This window comes from Nothobranchius furzeri, chromosome 17 (assembly GCF_043380555.1).
Source record: "Nothobranchius furzeri strain GRZ-AD chromosome 17, NfurGRZ-RIMD1, whole genome shotgun sequence".
NCBI classification, from domain to species: domain Eukaryota; kingdom Metazoa; phylum Chordata; class Actinopteri; order Cyprinodontiformes; family Nothobranchiidae; genus Nothobranchius; species Nothobranchius furzeri.
The window spans coordinates 35,662,667-35,685,778 of record NC_091757.1 but is presented as its reverse complement, the minus strand read 5'-3'; the positions used below and the strand labels follow the sequence as shown (position 1 = coordinate 35,685,778).

General features: G+C 41.3%; 1 protein-coding gene across 1 annotated transcript in view; it reads right to left on the bottom strand.

The window, feature by feature from the left end:
* Positions 1-1,473: 1,473 nt before the first annotated feature.
* Positions 1,474-23,112, bottom strand: part of hmcn2 (hemicentin 2) — a 52,190-nt gene continuing 30,551 nt past the window's right edge. Inside the window, exons 40-81 of the mRNA XM_015972142.3 lie at positions 22,855-23,051; positions 22,538-22,619; positions 21,572-21,703; positions 21,339-21,482; positions 21,096-21,255; positions 20,569-20,693; positions 20,304-20,487; positions 20,119-20,216; positions 19,766-20,044; positions 19,489-19,679; positions 19,247-19,328; positions 18,610-18,746; positions 18,370-18,511; positions 17,882-18,026; positions 17,660-17,787; positions 17,403-17,559; positions 17,203-17,324; positions 16,957-17,121; positions 16,769-16,876; positions 16,134-16,268; positions 15,890-16,024; positions 15,499-15,768; positions 15,231-15,421; positions 14,926-15,139; positions 14,688-14,822; positions 14,386-14,576; positions 13,021-13,102; positions 12,698-12,868; positions 12,460-12,612; positions 12,099-12,236; positions 11,658-11,779; positions 11,159-11,399; positions 10,992-11,051; positions 10,763-10,882; positions 10,097-10,231; positions 9,910-10,029; positions 9,631-9,756; positions 8,807-8,935; positions 8,405-8,698; positions 8,209-8,328; positions 2,151-2,277; positions 1,474-2,063 (exon numbers count right to left, since the gene is read on the bottom strand). Coding sequence (XP_015827628.3) covers positions 1,685-2,063; positions 2,151-2,277; positions 8,209-8,328; positions 8,405-8,698; positions 8,807-8,935; positions 9,631-9,756; positions 9,910-10,029; positions 10,097-10,231; positions 10,763-10,882; positions 10,992-11,051; positions 11,159-11,399; positions 11,658-11,779; positions 12,099-12,236; positions 12,460-12,612; positions 12,698-12,868; positions 13,021-13,102; positions 14,386-14,576; positions 14,688-14,822; positions 14,926-15,139; positions 15,231-15,421; positions 15,499-15,768; positions 15,890-16,024; positions 16,134-16,268; positions 16,769-16,876; positions 16,957-17,121; positions 17,203-17,324; positions 17,403-17,559; positions 17,660-17,787; positions 17,882-18,026; positions 18,370-18,511; positions 18,610-18,746; positions 19,247-19,328; positions 19,489-19,679; positions 19,766-20,044; positions 20,119-20,216; positions 20,304-20,487; positions 20,569-20,693; positions 21,096-21,255; positions 21,339-21,482; positions 21,572-21,703; positions 22,538-22,619; positions 22,855-23,051 — 6,566 coding nt within the window. The 3' untranslated portion in view covers positions 1,474-1,684. The remainder of the gene's footprint in view (positions 2,064-2,150; positions 2,278-8,208; positions 8,329-8,404; positions 8,699-8,806; positions 8,936-9,630; positions 9,757-9,909; positions 10,030-10,096; positions 10,232-10,762; positions 10,883-10,991; positions 11,052-11,158; positions 11,400-11,657; positions 11,780-12,098; positions 12,237-12,459; positions 12,613-12,697; positions 12,869-13,020; positions 13,103-14,385; positions 14,577-14,687; positions 14,823-14,925; positions 15,140-15,230; positions 15,422-15,498; positions 15,769-15,889; positions 16,025-16,133; positions 16,269-16,768; positions 16,877-16,956; positions 17,122-17,202; positions 17,325-17,402; positions 17,560-17,659; positions 17,788-17,881; positions 18,027-18,369; positions 18,512-18,609; positions 18,747-19,246; positions 19,329-19,488; positions 19,680-19,765; positions 20,045-20,118; positions 20,217-20,303; positions 20,488-20,568; positions 20,694-21,095; positions 21,256-21,338; positions 21,483-21,571; positions 21,704-22,537; positions 22,620-22,854; positions 23,052-23,112) is intronic.

The following is a 23,112-nucleotide window of genomic DNA, read 5'->3' as shown; positions in this document are numbered from 1 at the left end:
TACAGTCCTGCAGATTTTTCTTAGAAACCAAATGTTTTATTTTTCCTTTTTAAGACTTTCACTTCAGGTATTTGCACTCACTGCAACTTCTGTTTATGTGTCTGCTAAGTCTATAGAGTTGTTTATTTGTTGTGTCTGCAGCTGACACAGCACACACTGTTTTAATCAAAAACACATGCTCCAAAGTGAAATAAATGAGATATGTCTTTTAGGGCATACCTAATTAATAAGCAATGAATCCATGATAAGATGGATTTTTAAATATTTAACATGGAAGTAATTTAAGTCTCTGTGGTTGACTGGAACTGAACTGAACTTAAGTGTGATAATGAACAAAAAAATAAAGCTTATTAACATGTATTGGGACATTTGTAAAAATGTTTACAAGTGGTTTTTTTTAAATGATGACCCAAATGTATTAACAAAGACAGTGTGTGTGTGTGTGTGTGTGTGTGTGTGTGTGTGTGTGTGTGTGTGTGTGTGTGTGTGTGTGTGTGTGTGTGTGTGTTTCATTCCCTTTAGGCAAGGCAAGGCAGCTTTTATTTGTATAGCACGTGTAAAGATGTTCAAGTTTTTTTTAAATACAATTTTCCCTTTTATTGTTTTATTTTAATGCAATTTCTCAGAATTTCAGCATGCTTGAAGAGCCTGTGACAATATTTTTATAGATAATGCTGAGGAATAATCTCATTTCAGGAGAATAAAAATGCAAAACAATCAGGTTAAAAACATCAAAAAAGAATCAAGTTTAGCTTTAGAATGAAATAAGCTCATGCAAGGATCTCTGTATTTGGATTTTTCTTCTGCTCATTAATTATTACTACTAGTTTACATTAAGACCAACAGATTTAGAGCTGCTGGTGCCAGAGGTGGACATCAGCATAAAAACCTGAACCCTGCTCCACCTACTGGCAGGCTGAGAAATTACCAGAAAGAGAAAGAAAGAAAGAAAGAAAGAAAGAAAGAAAGAAAGAAAGAAAGAAAGAAAGAAAGAAAGAAAGAAAGAAAGAAAGAAAGAAAGAAAGAAAGAAAATGTAAATGTGGTCCAAATAATTACTTTCTGTAAGAAATAAAAAATAATTTGTTTTATTTCAACTCCAGTACACAGGTCCAAAACTGAAGTACATTCAAAGTAGCACCTTTGACAAGTAATCTACAGAAAGTGTTATAAAAGTACAAAAACACAACAGATTGACTGTGAGCCCTTCAGCTACACAGCCATAAGTCACTGTACCACACCACCATGTGATAAAAGCTTGGTAATCAGTGATGTGTTCAAATGACTTAAATAAATAACAGGAGAAATATTGTACATTTAAAAGCTGTGGAAACATCTGACTTGTACTGCATTTCCAAGTGCCGGGTCTGAAGAGTTTTACATAAAAATATTCCAAATTAGATATTCAACACTTGAATAAACTCACAAAAATGGCTGATTGCTAAACATTCAGAAAAATACATCAAAGTCCTTGATTTACACTAAATATTTTATTGTCTGGTTTCCAAAACAGACTCCCATGTTGCTCTTATATTTTCAAAAGCAGGCAAATGGTAAGTTTGTATTTTGAGAGGTCTTCAACACTGGATCATTTGAAATCAACTGGTTGAGACATTCAAACATTTTTTTTACTGGACTGTTTTCATTTTAGTCACAATGGACAGAGTTATATTTCTTTGTGTAGTCTCAGTAGGGGAACGCTGAGACAGATACGTAGATGATGAAGATGCTCTGGTATGTGATTCGACCCTGTAGTGAGATAGTTGTGGCCTGCACCTTCAGCCGTATGAGTCCTGGTCTATCCAGAACCCTCAGAGTAAAGATGATTCCCCTGCCAGCCTCATCTCTGATGCCGAACACCTGGCCCATTGTACCCGTCTCTGATTCTTGCTCAAGTATTGTAAAGGAGGTGCGCTCCTGCAGGATGCCGGACTCTGAGAATGCTGATAGTCGTACCACGTTGTGATTGGCTGGTATGCCGGAAGGAAGTGTGAGGAGTTTGTACTGCAGAATCAGACTGGAGCCTTCTGTAGCGCAGTCCCGAGAGCAGGGCCTATAGCAAGTTCTTAGAGAGTTAAAAGGAAAGAGAAAGCATGTCATAAATATTATATATTAACAGTATGCTGACAGCCTTATTAATGATGTGACATACCCAGGACTTGCGCCTGTTTGATAGGATGCAGGGCAGGGTGTGTCCAGACACTGGTACCCCCCTCTGGTGTTAAAACACATCTGATTGTGTCCACACTGAATGCCCTGTTCAACACACTCATCAATATCTATTTGTAAAAAAAAAAAGAAGAAAATAAGTTGTTATACTTTGACTGAATGTTGAATTGCACAGGCTTGCTTCCACTTCAGAAGCACTTTCAAGAACCAGGGGTTTTTCTTTTCCCCCTGTCTGTTTTCACTGCAGGAACCAGGCCCAAAACATGTCACCAGGGCAGACATTTACGTCAGAAAGTGCTCTGGTAAGGAGGTAGTGCTTTTGATATTACCTAGAACTTCCAAGGTCATGAGAAATGCAATCAACATGTCTGGCTGGCTGAGCATTTCCAGCATTCCATTGACCATCAAATTAAAACTGAGACAACAGCTTGCTTTTTAACCAATAGCAACTAATTTGCCTAATCAAACCTGTAGTTCAGGCCTCAGTGGAAATGCAACAAGGGCTGAAAAAAGGGCAGTGGTTCACAATCCTGGTCCTGGAGGACGGGTATCCAACACATTTTAGTTGTTTCTCTGCTCCAACACACTTGATTTGGTGGTTGAATCACCTGTGCAGCAGCTCATCTGGCTTTGCAGAAGTATGTTAATTGCCTGCTGATTGAAACTGGGTGTGTTGAAAAAGGGTTAAAACTAAAATGTGGGATAGTTTAGGAGCATGCACAGTGAGTAGACGTGTCTTCCACAGCTCCCGCTGAATACTACTAAAATTACTTATTTTGGACCACCTAACCGGTCAGAGATTGGTGGGTTAATTAGTAAGGGACTTTACCAGCTCATGAGTAGATGAATGTCTCCCAAACGACAGTCTGTGAAAGCTGCAATGCGAAGCGACTCCAATAACTCCTCGGCTAGCATAGAAACGGAAGCTAATGCTAACGGTATGGAGACGCTAGCAGAGGCCGTTGCTGCGGTGCAGGCCTCCATCGATTCGTTCCATGAGGAAAACAGGGTGGCTATCGCTTCTCTTCATTCAATTCTGAGTGTGTATGGTCAATGAATTACCGACGTGGAGGAAGGACTGAGGCTAAATACTATGGAGGTTTCCCAAACATCACAAGCCAAGCAGAACGAGGCTCTGAGAGAGAAGGTGATGTATTTGGAAAATTACACGAGACGGCAAAATATTCGCATCTTGGGAATTCCAGAGAACGCGGAAGGGCCGCGACCGACAGAATTCATCGCCAAACTACTTATTGATGTGTTTGATGAAGACAACTTTGAGAGGCCACTGTCGATAGAGCCCACAGGAGCCTGGTCTCTAAACCAGCAGATGGCGACAACAGACCATGGCCCTTTATGGTCAAACTCCACCACTTTCAAACCAAAGAGCTGATCCTGCGCCTCGCCAGACAGAAGGGCCCACTCTTATTCAACGGATCAAGATTTCACATTTTTCCTGACTACAGCCCAGATGTCAACAAACCACGCTCTGCCTTCTCCGAGTCCAAAGAGAAGCTCCACTCGGCAAATATCAAGTTCGGCCTTTATTACCCTTCCACTCTGCAGTTTACACACAAAGGGAAGCGCATGAGGTTTACCGATCCCGCGGAGGCGCTGACCTACATAAGCAATAATGTCTATGCTGCGGACGGAGGCCCCACCTCACACACTACTGAGGGTGGCGACTGAGGTAATGTTAATGAGGTGATCAATGACTCGGACAATTATTAGAAGGAGAGGGGGAGGGAAAGGAAGGGAGGAGAGAAAGAGAAGAGGGGGAAAAACGAGTTGTATTGTCGGTTCTGATCAGTATTATAGTAGTGTTTAGTATTTTCTGACATTCTCTGTAGCACTTTATTTGCTATTATTACTGCTACTAATCTTGTTTTTTTCTTTCTTTTTTCTCTTCTTGATATTTTTTCTACTTTTTTACACTCTTTAAAAGTGAAAGAATATCACAACTTGTTTGAAGATCTGTTAGAGGGGTTCATTAACGGTTCATATACATAACTCTGCAGGTAGTATGCAAATGCAGGTTTGCAGTAGTTCAAATTTTTTTGGGGGGGATAGCCTTTTAGAGGCCTGTTTAAGTGTTTTATGTTGTAACTATGTGGCTCTTGTTCTAGATTATTTTTGTGCACCAACAGTATTCTGTTTTTTAATATAATTTTAATAGGGGAGTAACAGATATACTGGAGCCGACTGGCTCTAATGGCTCAGAGTAATTCTAATCTTATTCCAAGTAAAGATTACTTGAAAATTATAAGTTGGAATGTGAAGGGTTTAAATCAGGCTATCAAGAGTAAAAGGGTTTTTTCTCATTTTCAACATCTTAGGGTTGGTATTGCTTTTCTACAGGAAACCCACCTTCAAAAGCGAGACCAGACTAAAATTCACAGAGAATGGGTGGGGCAACTGTTTCATTCGCAATTTAACAGCAAAGGTAAGGGAATAGCAATACTCATTCACAAAAATATTCCTTTTGTTGTATCAGATACCATCCTGGATCCAAATGGTAGATATGTAATTGTTGTGGGACAGCTGTTTCAACTTAGCTTAGTATTGGTCAATATCTATGGTCCAAATTTTGACTATGAGAATATTTTTAAGAAACTGTTCAGCTGTATCCCCAGTCTGTATAGTCATCATTTGATTATGGCTAGAGATTACAACTTGGTGATAAATAGACCCTTGGAGATTTAAAAATCCTATCAAAAGAGAATATTCATATTACTCTAATGTGCACAAGTCATTTTCCAGAATAGATTTTTTCTTGGTTGATCCCTATTTGCTTAGTGACATTATAGAATGCGAATACGACACAGTTATTATTTTGGACCATGCCCCGGTTAGTATTAAGATGACTCCTCCCACTCAGAAGACTAAATGGACCTGGCAGCTTGACACACTCTTGTTGCCAGATTCAGACTTTGTAAAGTTTATTCATATCTCAGGGGGCAGATTATTTCCCGCTCTGCTTATATTAGGAAAATGAATTACAAAAATATTGAGGAATTACCCTTTGAAGTCAAGGCCCTGGATGGACTTATGTCTGGGTCTCCAACCCCCTGATTTGATTAAGAAGAGAGTGAGCTTACAAACTGAAATCGATCTTTTAACCACCACCCAAGTGGAGAGACTTATCTTGAAATCCCGATGTAGATTCTATGAAGATGGAGATAAACCTTCCATAATTATTAGCCAGTCAGCTCCGCCAGAAAGTGGCATCCCGTGTTATTTAGCAAATTACTATCCCTGATAGCTCTCTAACAGAACAACATCAGACTATCAATAATCGCTTCAAGTAATTCTACTCTGAATTATACTCCTCACATTCAACATCTGCCCATGATAAATGTGTATTATAAATATTCTTCCACCTACACTCCGGCAGGCATCTATTACACTGCTATTAGAGAAAAATAAGAATCTTCGGGATTGCTTATCTTATAGACCGATAAGCTTAACAAATTCTGACGGCAACGTGTTCTCAAAGGCCATTGCACTTAGACTTGAGACAGTTCTTCCTAATATCGTTTCAGGGGATCAGATGTAGTTCGTCCTGGGTCGACATTCGTATTTTAATCTTAGACGATTGTTCAATATCATCTACACTGATTCTGGCAGTTCATCCCCAGAAGCAGGAATACCAATTGATGCCGAAAAGGTGTTTGATTGTATCGAGTGGGCTTATCTTTTCCATACATTTGGCAGGTTTGGTTTTGGTCCTAACTTTACTCAGCTTGTCAAGTTCGTCTACACGAGTCCAACTGCTTCTGTTAATACTAATGGGTTGTCATCTGATTTCTTCCCTCTTTTAAGTGGGACTAAACAGGGAGACCCAATAAGCCCCTTGCTTTTCATCTTGGCTATAGAGCCACTCACTATAGCTTTAAAAAGTAATAACACTATACAAGGCATCTCACGTGGTGGCCTAACCCACACTGTCCCGCTCTACGCAGATGATTTGTTATTATATGTCACCAATCCCATTACCTCTGCCCCGGAAGTCCTTAGAACATTGCAGAAATTTGGAAGCATATCCGGATATAAATTAAATCTTACTAAGAGCGAATACTTCCCAATAAGCAGCAATGCTAGAGAGTACCCCAATCTTCTATTTAGGTTGTCAACAGAGTCCTTCACTTATTTAGGGGGTAAGGTTACAAAATCCTACTCTAGTTTGTTTAAAAGTAATCTTATTCCTTTGTTAGATCAGTGCAAACAAGATATTAAAAGATGGGCAAGTTTGCAATTATCTCTTATTGGGAGAACAAATTCTGTTAAGATAACTATTGTACCAAAATTCTTATATTTATTTCAAGCATTGCCTGTGTATATACCAGAACCTTTCTTCAAAACATTTAATCAAATTATTTCTTCCTTATTATGGAATAATAAAGCAGCTCATATTGGGAAAGAATTCATGGAAAGACCGAAAAATGTAGGTGGACTCTCACTCCCAAATTTGCACGCATACTATTGGGCAGCAAATTTCAACGCCATCACTTCATGGCTAAAAGATCGGACTGATAGGATTCCTGCATGGCTACAGATTGAGAGGGTTACAAGCAGCCCACATTCACTCCCTGCCTTGCTCTGCGCACCCCTACCATCACTAATTAATAATATTAAAGATAATATACTTGTAACTCAATCACTGTGCATTGTAAATCAGTTCAAGCGACTTCTTGGTTGTCAAAGAATTTCTACTCACTCGCCAATAATGCATAATCACCTCTTTCAACCGTCCTGTTTAATGGACAGTGGCTTTAAAGTTTGGCATGACAACATTGTAGTATTGAAGATTTATATATAAATGACACCTTTGCAAGCTTCGAACAACTATCCAGGAAATTTGGTTTAACCAACAATCACTTCCTGCGGTATTTGCAAATTAGAGATTTTACTCGTAAAAAGCTTGCTAATTTTCCAATACTTCCCTCTCCTTCTTGTTTGGATTCTATCTTAAAGGTTAATACAATGAAAAAAGTAGAATATCATTCATCTACTCCCATATCATGGCTGCTTATCTCTCATAATCGGGAACAGTGGGAAAACAATTTGGAAGTCCAGCTATTGGATAAGGAATGGGATACAGCTCTCTCCAGAATTCATTCCTCCTCCATATGTTCCAGGCTTGGTCTGATACAATTTAAAGTATTGCACAGGTTACATTTCTCAAAAGCAAAATTAGCGAAAATATTTCCAAATATAGGTCCGCTATGTTATAGGTGTAAACAAACGCCTGCTACTTCTTATCATATGTTTTGGTCCTGCTGTACACTTATTCCTTTCTGGTCATCTTTTTTTTTAAGTAATCTCCAACGCCTACAGTTATAAAATCTCACCCTCTCCCTTGGTGGCAGTTTTTGGTTGTTTTCCTGGTAATGGAACTGCTCCCCCTGCTCGTCTGCAGAGGGTTATCGCCTTCACCTCTCAACTAGCCAGGCGCTTGATTCTCTTTAAATGGAAGGCTTCTACTCCTCTATCACATCATCACTGGATACAGGATGTTATGCAGAACATTTAGCTAGAAAAAATCAGATGTACCCTTAATGTTTCCATCAGCAAGTTCCACGAAACTTGGGACCCTCTAATAACTTTGGTGAACAACTTACCTGGCCTGGAATTGGAATCTTGAAAGACTGCATATCTGCCCTACCTGAATTATCCTGTAAAAACTAACATCGGGTGCACTTTTTTATTTTTTATTTTTCAGTTTGTGGAGGTCCTGTGTGAGTCTATCAGAGGTATGTCAAGTAATCATCTGTTTAGTTGGGGTTTTTTTTCTTCTTCTGCTTTTGTATTTTTCATGTCTGTCTGTACAGTCATTATATGTAGGGATTGCTTTTTCTTCATGGCTATTTGTATGAAAAGTGGTATGTCTGATAATTGAACAATTATAAATAAAGTGTTAAAAAACAGTAAAAGACTTTGTTGGGCCTTAAAAAAATAAAAATAAAATAAAATGTGGTGCATACAAATTGAGTATAACTGGTCTAGGGTCAGGAAGGTTCTGGGTTGAGGTGGACTCTCACCTTTACAGCTTCTGCCATTGGGTAGAAGCTTGTATCCTGAAGGGCACAGACACTTAAAGCTGCCATGTGTGTTTGTGCATTCATGTTGGCACGGCTTCCTCAGTAAACACTCATCTACATCTGTACACAAAAGTTAACCATCATTATAAAAAGCTGAGCTGAGTTAATTTGTTAAGGAACTTTAATTCAAACTTACCAACGCACGTGCCGTCTCTGTTGGTATAGCCCACAGGACAGCTCTGTCTGGTGATGCGAGACACTCCGTTAGAACGGGACAGGATTGGCCTGCCAAGGGATGAAACCAGCTGTGGACGGAATCTTGTTCTGACTCTAGTACCATTGGTGAAGGTCTGTCCTCTCTCTAGTCCTGCACAGGAGCGGCCATCCCCAAGCAGCACAGTCCCCGGAGGGCACAGGCACCTGAAGCTGCCGGGCACGTTACGACACTGGTGCGCACAGGGGTTAGGTGTTTGCAGACATTCATCAATGTCTGCAAGGATGAAGAAAACTCAGGTTAAACCTTATGTTGGCTAAAGGTGCGGTTAGGTGTTTTATCAAATATATAATATATAAATGTATAATTTAAGTGATGTCACACCCAGACATGGCAACCCAACCCCCTGGGTTCTGTATCCTCTGGGACAAACACAACCATATCCTCCAACTGTGTTCTGACAGGTCTGAGTGTAGCGACACATGTGGCTTCCATCATGGCACTCATCAATGTCTGGAAAACAAACCATACCATTACATTTTGCATTCAAAGTAGTAGCTAAACACTGTTTTATTGAATGATATGATTTTAATAGCCCATGCTGTAGTTCAATTAGAATTAAATGGACTAAATATGATTGCTTTTATAAGTACAGTAATTGGTGTGATGCTGAAAAAAGAGTTTTGCCATGAACATTCAGTTATAAAGAAGAATTATTACAGATGCGTATGAAATAAATGTTGTGAAATTATCATTGTATTTTATGTCTTATGAGTGTTTATTGTTTTTATTTGGATCCTTGACAATTACTCTTCCTGGAGTCCTTTTCCAAATCAATTCATAAAAATACTAAAGCACATTACAGATTTTAACCATAACCCAATAAAAATCCAATCATTTCATTACACCATCTACTACTAAAGCACCAAAAGATCATACAATCATATAAATTTAGTTTAATATACAATAAAATCAAATACCTCCAGACTTTTGTCACATGATAATGTGAACAAACCAGTTTGTTTGACTTGTTAGAACATGCCCATCCCCTAAGGCAAACAAACATCTTTGCAAAATCAAACCTAAAAGCTCTAACACTGTGTCTGTGCAAGTATTATGGTGGTTCTACATTTGTTATGTTCTGATGCTAAATTTAACACAGTCTAAATAATGAAAGTGGATCAGAGTGCAGCATGGTCAACACTAACCCACACAGTCTCCATTTTCTGCTGTGGTCATCCCAGGAGGGCAGCTGTCAAAACACTGGTATCCTCCGTCTGTGTTGCGGCATTGCTGGTGAGCTGGGCAGACGCTCCTCATGCACTCATTGATGTCTGTGAACGTTCAAACATTATATCTGGGTTTTTACTTATTTCTGCACATAATCACGTGTGTGGCATTCTAATTTGAGTTCTGTTTTAATTAGTCTAAATAGTTAATTTTCTGTGACTAACATTAAACTTTAAAATCTCAGAGAGCTTACTGACCGATGCAGCGATGCCCTGACAGCTGATATCCAGGATGGCAGACACAGCGGTAAGAACCAAGAGTATTGAGACACTGGTGATGGCACGGAGAGACGGTGGACTCCTTACACTCATCTACATCTAAAGCACAAACTTGACATGTTAAATATTGTCTTTTAAAGTAAACTAGTGATTAGTAGAGGCGTACCTTCACAAATGGTTCCTGTGGTGCTGGACTTGAATCCTGGAGCACACTTGGCCTGGCAGTGGTATGTACCCACTGTGTTTATACACTTCTGGTTGAAGAGACACATCTGGGAGCCTTGGGAACACTCGTCAATATCTGAATGATGTTCATAAAGTGATGCAAGGGCATGAGGGTCAAGGACGGCATCATAAGAGTCAAAGTCACTGTATGCAAATGACCTTTCACCCTTTATGAAAGTTATTCTGTGGTAGATGTACAGGTGAGACTGGAAAATTCTGAATATTGTGCACAAGTTAATTTATAATTTAACTTAAGAGATTAAACTAATTTATGAGATGGACTCACTGCATGTAAAGCCAGATATGTTAAGTATCTTTGTTATAATTGTGATGATTATGGCTTACAGCTTATGAAAATCTCACATTCAAAATCTCAGACAATTAGAATATTGCGAAAAGGTTCAATATTCTAGACTCAAAGTGTCACACTCTAATTAGCTGATGGACCAAAACACCTGCAAAGGGTTCCTGAGCCTTTAGACGGGCACACACATGCATGATACACAAACAAACATTATTGCCCACCTTTCGTCAGTAGGCAATAATAATAGTATTTTGTGATCTATAATAATCACCAAACCTGCAGTAGGTTACATGTTCAGCTTACCATGGCATGTGTTGGTCTCTGCAGAAATGGTGAACCCAGAAGGGCAAGAGCAGGAAAATCCTCCCATAATGTTGTTACATGAATGAGAGCAGGGGGACTGCAGTGCACACTCATCTTCATCTAATAGAAAAACATTTTGTTAAAGCAATAAAACTGTGGCATACAGACCATTATTCAAATAAATGCTGCCAAAAGACTAATAAGGCATGCATGAGGAAAAGTAGCTCACCAGCACAGTAGGAGGTTGTGTCAAGAACGAAGCCTTTTGGGCATGTGTCTTCATAACCATCTGCAAACATAATCCATGCACTGTTGGCTGCTGCACAATTTAAATACAGTAATGCCTGTGACAATAAAGATATAAGTCATTGTGGTTTTATTGAATGTTTCCCAGACCTGGTATGAGAAGGTTTGTGGTGATATGGAAGTCTAAAGTAAGAGTAAACATATTGTAGATGCTGTTCATCCTGGAGACTTTTAGCAGCTGTAGCAGTGGGCCCTGGCGCTTCTCCTGACCCTCATAAACGACAGTGTGATTACAACGCAGCACCAGGGGCCTTCCTCCCCTCTGATGAGCCTGCGAAGACCACGAGTACAGCTGCCCTCGGCCGGTCTGCACATATGACTCATCAAACTCCTGTGAGACGAAGGCAAGACGAAGACCAGTAAAAAAATAAATAAAAAGTGTGACATTGTTGTAATTCTCCTGAGCAATGTTTATATATATGTGTGTGTGTGTGTGTGTGTGTGTGTGTGTGTGTGTGTGTGTGTGTGTGTGTGTGTGTGTGTGTGTGTGTGTGTGTGTGTGTGTGTGTGTGTGTGTGTGTGTGTGTGTGTGTGTGTGTGTGTGTTATAGCTTGAGCTGTAATTATTGTGTTCTCTGCAGCAAACACACCTGGAGGCTCAGATGAGATGATGCTAGTGATGCAGGAATAAATCCGTTAATTACGATGTCAATTAGCAGAACTCCCTCAGAATCCAGGCCTCTGGCAATGTGGGTCAAACGGAGGATTTCACCTGTGAGAAACATAAGACAATGTTTTAAGTGTAAATCTGTGCATGGCTTAGGCTGGAAGTGCTGCCCTCTGCTGGTTGCTTTTACATTAGTAGATAGGTTCTGTTAATGTGTCAACTTCTGATTTCATTACAATCACAGCTTTTCTATAAGAACTGGACATAAATGTGTTACATAAAGAAAACATGAAATAAGCCCAACATTTCGTTTACATGGCAGGGAGTTTAATGAATTGCCAAGATCCTCAAGTGGCGTCATAAAAAGATGCCTAAAATACACTGAGCTTTTAGGCTAAAAACCTGATTAAGAATAAACGCTCACCAGTTTCAAACTCCAGCTGAGACTCCTGTCTGAACTGGCCTTGTGTGAAGGAGTAGCCGTTTCTGGTGGCGTCGCTCTGGAGCACAGTGGTCCAGTAGATGGGAGTGAACACAGACACCAGAACCCGCAACAAGGGACCTACAACAAGACACCAGTCCAATTAAACCTTTCAGACTGAATAAAAGGACAACATTCGACTTCTCAACTGTCAATAAAACAGTTGTGTTTTCTAAAGCTGTAATAAGTATCACTTAATTAACAAGTGTAAAATGATGATTGGTTGCAGATCCCCCACTCCTAAATGTACAGATAGAAAACATACAGATATGTATCAGCTTGTGTTTTCTGCATGCTGACTCACCCACAGTCGGGGGGATGTTATCCAGGTGAGCCTGCAGAGTGCTGCTACCCTTGTCCATGTCATCTGTGATGTTGGCCTCCAGCAAGGAAACACCAAACTCTCTGTCATTCACCATTCCTATCAGGCTGCCTCTGGTCTTACGAGGAACCTCGCCTAAATCCAACAACACACACAGAATCATATTTATGCCCTTCACATAATAGTTAAGCTTAAAATCTAGGACGTCTGTTAGTCTTACCTGGACAGAGCCCAGTCTGACATTTCCTTGAGTCAGTGCTCGGACCACTGCAGGAGCGCCCGCCGTTTGCTGGTTCTGGGTTGTTACACAATCTGATTCGTTCTTGGACACCTTGTCCACAAGTGCTACTACATGGACCCCAGTCCTCCCAGTTAGAGTAGCCTCCATTAACTAAGGCAGAGAGGAAGAGCCTTAGTGTAACTTTATACTTTTGTTTGTGGATTTGGTTGCTTTACACAGTGGCTTCTAAACCAACATAAAATGAAGAAAAAGAACATTAAGATTTGAGAAATAGTCTATATAATTTTGAGTGCAGGACTCACTCTGAACCTTAAGAGTAATGGTCCTCTCAGCTGTCCCAGCCTCACTCTCAGCCACACACTGATATTCTCCTTCATCTGAAGTCTGTACATCAAACAGGAACACGAAATAACTTTGATTAATACTCAAATAAATCATACAGGACCAACATCTATTTTAAGTTTCTTTTTTTTTTTTTTTTTTTTTACAGAGAAAGGAAACATTTAAGAAAAAAGTTGGCATATTCAGAGGGACGACTGATTTGATTCTGCTGAACTGTCATAATAGACGTGATTTGGCCAGGGAGGGTAAATGTAACATCTGAGTGCTCTGTGGGAAGGACAATCATACATCTGTGAGAAAGTCTCAGCTGCAGGCTGTGCAATTACAGCAGCAGCTACAGAGCATAACGAGGTTACAGGCGAGGGAAGGAGTGGCAGAGTCTGGGAACGTGCAGCTCTCTTCCTCCCTTTCCTCGTTTGCTAATGCTGTTAGTGTCTGTGGCTGAACTGAATCTGATTTGGTTGGGGAAAGGACACTCTGCAGTCACACTCTGTTCCTCTATCTAAGGGGACAGCAACCAACGCATAAACACAATGAAAGCTGCTCTATTCTTCTCCATGACCCAAAGCATTTATTGCATTTTATTTACAACATGTGACATTCAGAGTTTTACATAGTTGTTGTGTTTCCATTCTCAGCTTAATCAGCTGATTGACCTATACTTGTTGTCAATGGGCTAGGCTTTGAATCCGGAGAAGGCATATCCTTCTATACATGTGTTCTCTCCTCAGCAGAACCCCAGTGTACCTAGTAAAATATATACTTTTCCTTTAAATTATTTTTTTTATTTTAAACTTTAAAGAGGGACTGCAAACCTTCAGAAAACGTAACTTCACCCCTAGTCAAGATTTGAAAAATGCTATGAAAGTGGGCGTTGCCAGGAGGCACAGAATGGCATGGCCAAGTGTGGGGAATTTCCATCCTGGGATGGGGGGGGGGGGAGGAAACTGTACTGATGGCGTAAAGTTGTACCAGCCCCAGTCAATCACAAATTTAAAATGCAGTAGACACAGTTCAACACACAGGGGGCAGCACTAAGGCGTTTTTTGATCTAGATTCTAGATTTAATCAAGTTTACACACGTCAATAAATGCACAGAAACAGAAAGATTGCATTTGTAAAGACCCAATTATACAGTTTTTAAGCAAAAAAGTTTGAAGGCCATTGAGATGTTTTGGTGTTTCAGTCAACTATGACATAATTAGTGGGGGCTTGTCCAGGATACACAATGTAACACAAGGGTTGTAAGTTCACACTTAAACTATATTTTTCAGTTTAACTTTTTTCACAAAGAGCTTTTTAAGAGAGAGAAAAAACATACTTACGGTAATGCTGTAAATAACCAAGGATCCATTGTGGAGTGTTTGCATTCGGAGAAGGCGAATTAAGGGCTTTCCGTTTCGTAACCAGCGGAGAACGGGGCTGGGGTCACCCTGGACTGGACAGTCAAGCATCGCAGAGCCACCTTGGATGACTGTCTGAGACATGTGGGCTTCGCCCTTCAACACCGGAGGCTCTGAAGGTTCACAAGACATGTATTTATAGTATAGTGTTTATAGTATATGAATGAAGTGAGATAGTCACATTGTAATGTCAAATAGAAGAGAATCATTGAGACAAAAGTCACCTCTTATACGAATAAATGAGAGTGCTCTGATGGAGCCCACATTGTTTTCTGCTAAGCACACGTAGGTCCCAGCATCACTCATTGTCACATTCTCAATGATGACAGAGCTCCTACCACTCTCATCAACAGTTGCTCCTAAAACAGTTTAACCAGTGTCAGATAGTCATCAAAAGGCAGTTTTATCCAAAATGCTCTGAAAACGTCATATTACAGAAGGGCAAGGGTTTTACCACAGTACCTTTAAAAAGTCTGTTATTGACAGTCCAGGAGATGGTAGGAGGTGGTGATCCCTGAGCATGGCAGGATAAGGCCAGATTCTGCCCTTTATTGAGGATTACATCACCTGGCAGCTCTTTGAAGGCAGGCCTTGTGTTGATTGACAGATGAACATCTCGCCTTACTGACCCTGCAAGGTTTGTGGCTACACATGTGAACACACCAGCATCTCCAGACTGTAAGGAGGGGGGGAAAAGTGTCAAACATGTTTCCTCTACAATGTCAGACATAATTTATAATGGAGTGCTTTTTATATTTTAGACTAACCTCAGCTCTCTCTATAATCAGTTCTCCAGATCGTAGGACTGTGAATTTGCCAGGAAGGTTGGGTATGATGATACCATTCTTCTCCCATGACACTCTAGGTTCTGGAGAACCCTGAGCTGCACAGGGTAGGAGTGCCTGAAAGCCCTGGATGACTGACAGCTCTGTCTGTGTAGGAGAGATCAGGGGAGGGACTGCAACACAAACCCCCCCAAAACATTAATGTCATTATCTCAACCTAATGTGAGATTATGTTGAAGGTTACAGTTACCTTGAACATGCAGCCTCATATCATGGCTGGCCCTTCCTGCCAGGTTTTTAGCTGTACATGTGTAAAGCCCTGCATCACTGCGCTGTGTGGAAAGAATGGCCAGAGTTCCATTGGAAAAGACACGAATATGAGCACCATCAACCACCAGCCTCCGTTCTTTCTGCCAAGAAACTTCAGGTTGAGGCTGCCCATCAGCCACACACTCCAGACTGACTGGCTGGCCAATGACAGCGGTATAGTCAACTCGAGGTACACTCAGCACGGGTGGAACTGGAAAAACAGGAGGTAGGCAGACATGAATTCACTTAAAAATGCCTGAAATAGATTTTATTTGAACTAAAACGGGGAGAAAAGCTCCATGTCCATCTGTGCCATCCAAATTTTACATTACCTTGAAGGACTAGCTTGGTTTTTGCTATGGCTACACCAGCGTCGTTCTTCGCAAGGCACTGGTAGGTTCCAGCATCGCCGAGTGTCACTCGAGAAAACTTCAGAGCACCATTTGAGAGCACAGCCAGCCTGTGATCTGTAGTAGTCAAGTGATCAAAAAACATAAGAATCAGTTATGATCCAGTGAGAACTGTAGAGCTAGACTGTTTGGCAGACAGAAATCTAGCAGACTTATAGCATGTTACCTGCTGCTATAGGAACTCCTTCTCTTTGCCAGGTGATTGTTGGTCTGGGGAAGCCCTGAACCTCACAGAGAAGCACAGTTCCATGATGCAACACCACATGCACTTCCTCAGCCGCTGGCCTGATCTCTGGGGGCTCTAAGGCACAGACAAGCACACATGCAGTCATGTAGGTTTATACAGTGCTGCTTTTTTTACATAATTTTTTTCTTTCTTTGCCAAATTTAAATTTTCCAGATCACCCAAAACATGTCCACATGTAACCAATGATCATCTAGTTCTTTTTTTCTTTGAGTTCTTTAGAGTGGAGCATGATCTTTTGCCTTTTGAGAACTTCTTCATGCCAGACAGTTTCTACTGAAGTGACTCTAGTCCGACGGTAAGGTTTGGGTGTGGCTAATTTAATTAAACTCATTTTTCTAAAGAATGGGATGTTATTTCATGCTTTAACATGAGGCAAATTACTTTTTCACAGAGGGACCTTTTAAAACCGCACCTTGCATTTACTCAAATTAGCTTGGATATTGAATTTGGTTTGCTGATCTGACACATTTAAGTGCAACAAAAGAGCAAAGACAGAAAAAAATCTGTAAGTGGAAGAACTCTCCATAGCAGGATATTAGCTTGAGGTCCGTTACCGTGTACTGTGAGAGTTATGTGTTTGTGAGCCACTCCAGCTGGGTTATGGGCTGAACATGTGTATCTGCCAGCGTGACTTGGCAAGGCAGCAATGATCTCCAAAACCCCTGTACAGAAATGATCAAAACAGTTGAACAACATGAACAGTGTAAGAAGCTACAAATCCAGAACAGCTCTTCAGACTTACCAGTAGGAAGGACACGATAGCTTCCTCCTCTCATGACCAGTTTGGCTCCACCCTTTGACCAAGTGACCGTAGGCTGAGGGTGTCCGTGTACATGACAAGGCAACACCACAGGGGACATTTTCACAGCCTTTACTGCAGTGACATCATCCTCAATAGATGGGGGCACTGCAGAAGAATAAACCAAATCCAAGAATTCAGAAATCTAAATAAGCATGTTTCATTCTGAACATAAATCCCAAAAATTACCATGCAGGATGACTTCTATAACCCTGCGCTCCTCTCCAACATCATTAACTGCTGTGCACTCAAAATAACCTTCATCCTCTTTGGATGGAGACAGAAGAACAAGAGATCCAGAAGACAATAACCTGGGTCAGAAGGACAATCAGAATGAGCATCAGTGTTTAAAGATGTATGGAGTAGAAAAACCACAGGCTCGTCTTTACCTATATGCACCAGGCTGTTGGCTAACATCAAGTGGAGTCCCATTCCTCTTCCAGGACACTTTAGGTGATGGTATACCTGTTGTCTCACAGCTCAGCACAGCTCTGATCCCAGTGGTGGCAGTCACGTTGAATGGACCTGGTCCGATTGAAGGACCCACTAAAATAAAAGAATGGCTTTATGATCGCTCTGTGTTTACACTTGAGCAATTGAGCTAAAAACAAAACAATTTAGATAAAGTGTGATCGTTTGGTTTTACCAAAAACACGAAGATCCATTCCTCGGTGATCAGAACCAGCCTGGTTGGTCGCTGTGCAGTAGTAGCGACCGGCATCATTTGGTTGGGTTCCACGTATTTGCAAGGAACCTTCTGACAGCAATGTGTACCTGACATTAAAAGACTTAATGAACTCTGAACATGACTACATCTGTGTTGGCTTTAGGTAAATGTAAAGGGTACTATGTTTTATAATTAACATACTTGTTGTTGTTTTTAGGGAGAGGGAAGCCATCTTTCCTCCACATGACTGCAGCTGAGGAGTCACCTTCAACCTCACAAGGTAAAACTGCATCCTGGCCAACAGCAACAGATACGATGGAACTGCTCTGCTTTATTACTGGAGGCACTAAAAGTACAAAGAATGAATCACCTTTAAAATGTGTTTACATTTACATCAGTGCACAAAACGTTTTTTTCTGTAATAATAAACTAATCAAGTGCAGACATTTTAGCTATTCAAGTTTACAAAATAAAAGCTCCTGATTCAGATAAAAACAAGAAACAGAAAAGTGAAGTCAGAGAGAAATACTGCTTTGGTGGATGGAATTACTGCTTCACTTAGTGGAAGGTGTCCGTGTGCAGCATCAATTCCTAAAATACGATTTTAAAGGATCTGAGTTCTTTATGACAGATTTTCAATAAAAGATTAAATAAAAATTTAAAGTCTCCTAATCTGAATGTAGGCTTACACAGAATTTCCACCATGAAGAAAAGGCTTGTGCTTCCAGCCATGTTGGTGACCACACAGCTATAATGACCGCTGTCCTCAGGCTGGACTTCCTGGATCTCCAGGTACTGACCTCCTGCCAGGTGTTGGATTCGACCATTCAGCTGATTTAAACAGGAGGCATGGAAAACACAATGTGTGAGTCAAAGGAGTTCAGTGTTGTATAACAGCTCAGAGCAGCTTTAAAAAAAAAGCTGTGTACCTGCACTTTGGCCTCATCCTTGTACCATTCAATATCAGGAGGGGGGTCACTGTCAGTCAAGCACTCTAAGGTCAGGTGTCCACTAACTGGAACAGTCAGAGTTTTCACATCAGCAGAGCTGAGCAGCGTCGGTGGGACTGAAACACAAACAGGATGTAATGAATCAGAGATGAATCACAGCTTCTTCGAAACTCTTTAAAATTATTCCACTGACTGTTAGGAAAATGAGAGTAAGTGGTCAAACTGCAGAAACACTAGCTTAGCTTCACACTCTCAGATGTAAAATATGAAAGCAGACACAAAAATAATATTGATTTGGAGCATTTTGTGTTACTCTTTGATCCTGTGCGTATTGCATATGCATCAGTATGAATTTGGACAATTCAATTCAGTTCAATGCATTTATATAGCGCCAAATCACAACAAGCATCATCTCAAGGCACTTTACAAAGCAACCATTCTAATAGACCCTAAAAGTTTCTTACGCAAGCAAACCCCGCAGGTCGCATCGAGTTACTGACTTGTTGTATCAGTTTCTTTACAGTGAAGTCTTTCTCATGACATTTCAGCTACATATAACATTTAATAAAAGGGAGATTAGGATTTTTAGCATCAGTGTTGAGGAGTTGGAAAGAACCTTGCACTCGGACCCAGTGGCTTCTTCCATCTTCTCCAGCGAGGCTGCTGGCCAGGCAGGTGTACAGACCTGCATCCTCTACCTTCAAACAGAGAGCTCAATCAGCTTGAGTGGTTCTGGCATTACCTTCCTGTTTTATCATGAATGATGCTGTGACCTCAAGATGGCATCTTTGCTGTGAATTTGTATAACCACGAACAAAAGTCCACATTTCTGAGGCAGCATTTCAAACTGTAATGTACCTGAACTTTACTGATCCTGACAGCGTGTCCATCCTGCTGAATGATATCCGTTCCGTCTAGGGGGTGGCCGTCTTTCAGCCAGCTGAGTTTGGGAGTCGGGATTCCCACAGCGGAGCACTCCAGCTCAAGTGGACTATTTACTGCTATGGTCAGCTCCTCTGGCGAGCCAGAGTAGGATATCTTTGGAGGCACTAAATTAAAATGTAGCATGCATTGGCTCAGTATTTAACTTTTGAGTAGGAATTAGTAAAAAAATAAAATAAACAGATAGTTTCACCGAGAACAGTGAGGTTAAAGCTCTTGGTGCTGCTTCCAGCCTGGTTACTGGCCATGCAGCTGTAGAGGCCTTCATCTGAGGTAGCCACGTCAGGCAGCTGCAAACGTGTCTCCTCCCCATCCAGCAACAGGTTGCGATGAAGAGACAATGGTTGGCCATCCTTCATCCAGGTCAGAGTGGGAGGAGGAACTCCACGCGCCTCACAAGTTAATGTCACTAAGGATCCCTGGACCACTGTAACTGGTTCCACTGGTTCAAAACGATCCACTCCAGGGGGCACTGTGGACCACATATATGATCAGCCTTTGTATTGTCTCTAAAGAGAAGAGGTAGATGGCATGTTTGGACTTTACCTTGGACTTGCACATCATAACTGAGCTCAGCCAGACCGGCTTGACTGCGAGCCACACATGTGTAAACTCCAGAATCAGACAGCTGCACAGGCGCAATCCTTATTTTTTAAAAAGTAGAAAATTTAGAACAGAATCCATAAAATGTAATCTGTTTAGAAAGAATAGCTGCAATTATCTCAAGTCACCTCAGTAATGAGTCACCAGAGAGGAGGCGTGCACGAGGAGAGAGAAGCAGAGGATGGCCGTTCATCAACCAGCTGATCTGAGGTGGAGGGTTTCCTGCTGCCTGACACTCCAGCGTCACCACGCTGTCCTGGGTGACCTGTATCTCTCTGGGGATCGTGGTCTCACCAGAGATTGATGGTGGAACTGTGACAAATTAATGCAAGTTCAAACAAGTAACTGATGAGCTTCAATTTGAACAAAGTTTAAATAAATGTCAAAACCAACCTAATACAACAAGGGAATAGAGTTTGCTCTCCTGGCCAGCTGAGTTGATGGCCAAGCACATGTATGTCCCAGAATCCTCGGGGGCCAGCTTCATTAAGGTTAGTGTGCTCCCATCAGGGGTCACACTGCAGGGAGACAAACACGTCTAATGTTTTAAATCACCCCACCTCTTCATCTGAGAAGGATCGTCTCATCATCATCACCATTCCACGGTTTTCACACAAACACAGATTTGTTTTCTCTGGCTGATGTAGTTGTGATGACCCCATCAGAAAGCAAACAGCTGTAAAACAGCTGCTCTCGATGTTCTTCATCGTGAAACTGGCTATGAGACTATGAATCTTGTTTTTCAGTTCACACATTCTTTGGCTATGCTCATTACCCTCTGTGATGATTCGTGTAGTAATTTTCCAAACCACTAGGGAAGTAAGTTAATTGCTTGTTATGTTGCATATAAAACACACTGAGCAGTTTTCAGAAGCAAAATGATGATTGTGGAACATCCAGTGGAGCTTTGAACGACTTACGAGATGTGATGGGCGTCTGATCCCTCTAAAGACACTCCATCTTTCAGCCAGCTGAGGCGGGGAGTAGGGATTCCATTTGCTCTGCACTCCAGGGTCAGCTCATCTCCCATGGGTGCACTCACATCAGATGCATGGTCAGAGTTCAGGATGGTGGGCGATACTGGGAGTCACAATGGTCTCTTTCAAATGCCACCCAAAAACATTGCTCTGAGATGAGACAAATACTTTAGAAACTATCTTTACCTTGCACTGTGAGTGTGTAGTCTTTGTGGGTTTGGCCCTCGCTGTTTTTGGCCACGCATGTGTATCTTCCAGCGTGAGACAGCGTTAGGGGGCCCAGTTCCAGCTTGTTACCTCGAACAGACCACTGCCACTGTAGACTGCTCTCTGGACGACAAGCACATTTCCCAACTTTGACTGCCATACTCGACAAATCCACACTTTTCCAATTTGCCCCATCACTGTCTCCCATTTACCTATAGAAGTTCCGTCTTTGAGCCAGGTAATGCTGGGGACAGGTACTCCTGTGGCCTCACACAACAGGGTCACATGGGAGCCAAGGGTGTAATTTATCGTCTGCCGCAAAGGACCGTCAAGCACCGGTGGTACTGTGGAAATAAATGATTGTTGTAAACTCAAATAAATGAACCCAAGCCTTTCACAGGTTGTTTTCACCCACTGCTGAGCAGAGATTGTTCACATATTTAACTGTCTGTGTGCTTGCCTGTCTGTCTGTTAGCAAAGAAACCTCTGGCACCTCAAGACAGATTTGAATGAAATTCCCTACAACTGGAATCATGCTAATTCAAGAAGGCTGCCAAAGCTAACTGACATTAGCTAACACAACAATGGCTACAACAAAGTCAACTGTCTACATACTGAGCTAAGATTTAGCGTAAGAGTGTTAATCTAACAAATTTAAAATGACAAATTTTCTGTTTACTTTAAATTTGTCATTAATTCTGTTAGATCAAGTTCACGTGGCAAGACATGTCGGACGACTTTCAAAGCATGCGAGGCCCCGTATGCGGCGATGAACCAATTTAACACACAAACAGGCAACATAAAGAAAATGGCAGAGGAGGACCGTGCAAAGCGCTTACATGACCTTAATTCGTGATTAGTTACACATCACATTCAACAGGCAGCCCACTTATATGTCTTTGAGAATCAGACCAAAATAATCCAACACGTCTGAAATACCAAATTTATGATTGGAGCATTCCCAACGTGCTTCCGTGTGGACCAGAGTGCTCTCAAACTTCCCATTTTAGCTCACACAAATGTGTCTATCAACCAATTAGAAAGGCAAAAATGTGACGTTGTTCCAACATCTATGTCCTATCTGTCTATGGCTGAGAGATACTCACCACCCATCCATCAAATGCTAACGTTAAAATAGCCTTTTTATTGGTAATGTGTACTTCAGAGGTTTTTCTTACCATGAACCATCAGCCTGAATGTCCTGTCCACCTGTCCAGCTACATTGGACACTTTGCAAGTGTAAGTACCACCATCTGCAGTCTAGAAACCAAAAAGAAAATGTGGCATTGATGGAGGATGTATCCAAACATCTGACGGTTTCTGCTGCTAGCTCATACACATGCTTTCAGTCAGCTAATTTATTATGTGACCCATTCCATGAACCAGACAATAAACACTGAAAATGTGTTTGAAAAGTTCTGTTGGAAGCCACTTTAAAAGGATTTTGTTTTGTTTGTTGCTGGGCACGAGTGTGATGTAATGAATTCTTCCCGACCTGAGCTCCTATGATCTCCAGTTGGTGTCCATTTATCTTCAGCCCATTTCCTGAAGCCAGTTGCAGCCCATTCTTGTACCATGTGACCTCTGGCTCAGGAACACCACGGGCTTCACATTGCAATGTGATTGAGGAGCCAACTTGGGAGGTCACTGTGTTTGTGTCAGCATCATGCCTGGGTTTCAGGGAGGGTGGGACTGTAGGTGCACACAGATTGATTCAATCAGACATTGTATGATTCACTCCTGAACTGTCCTC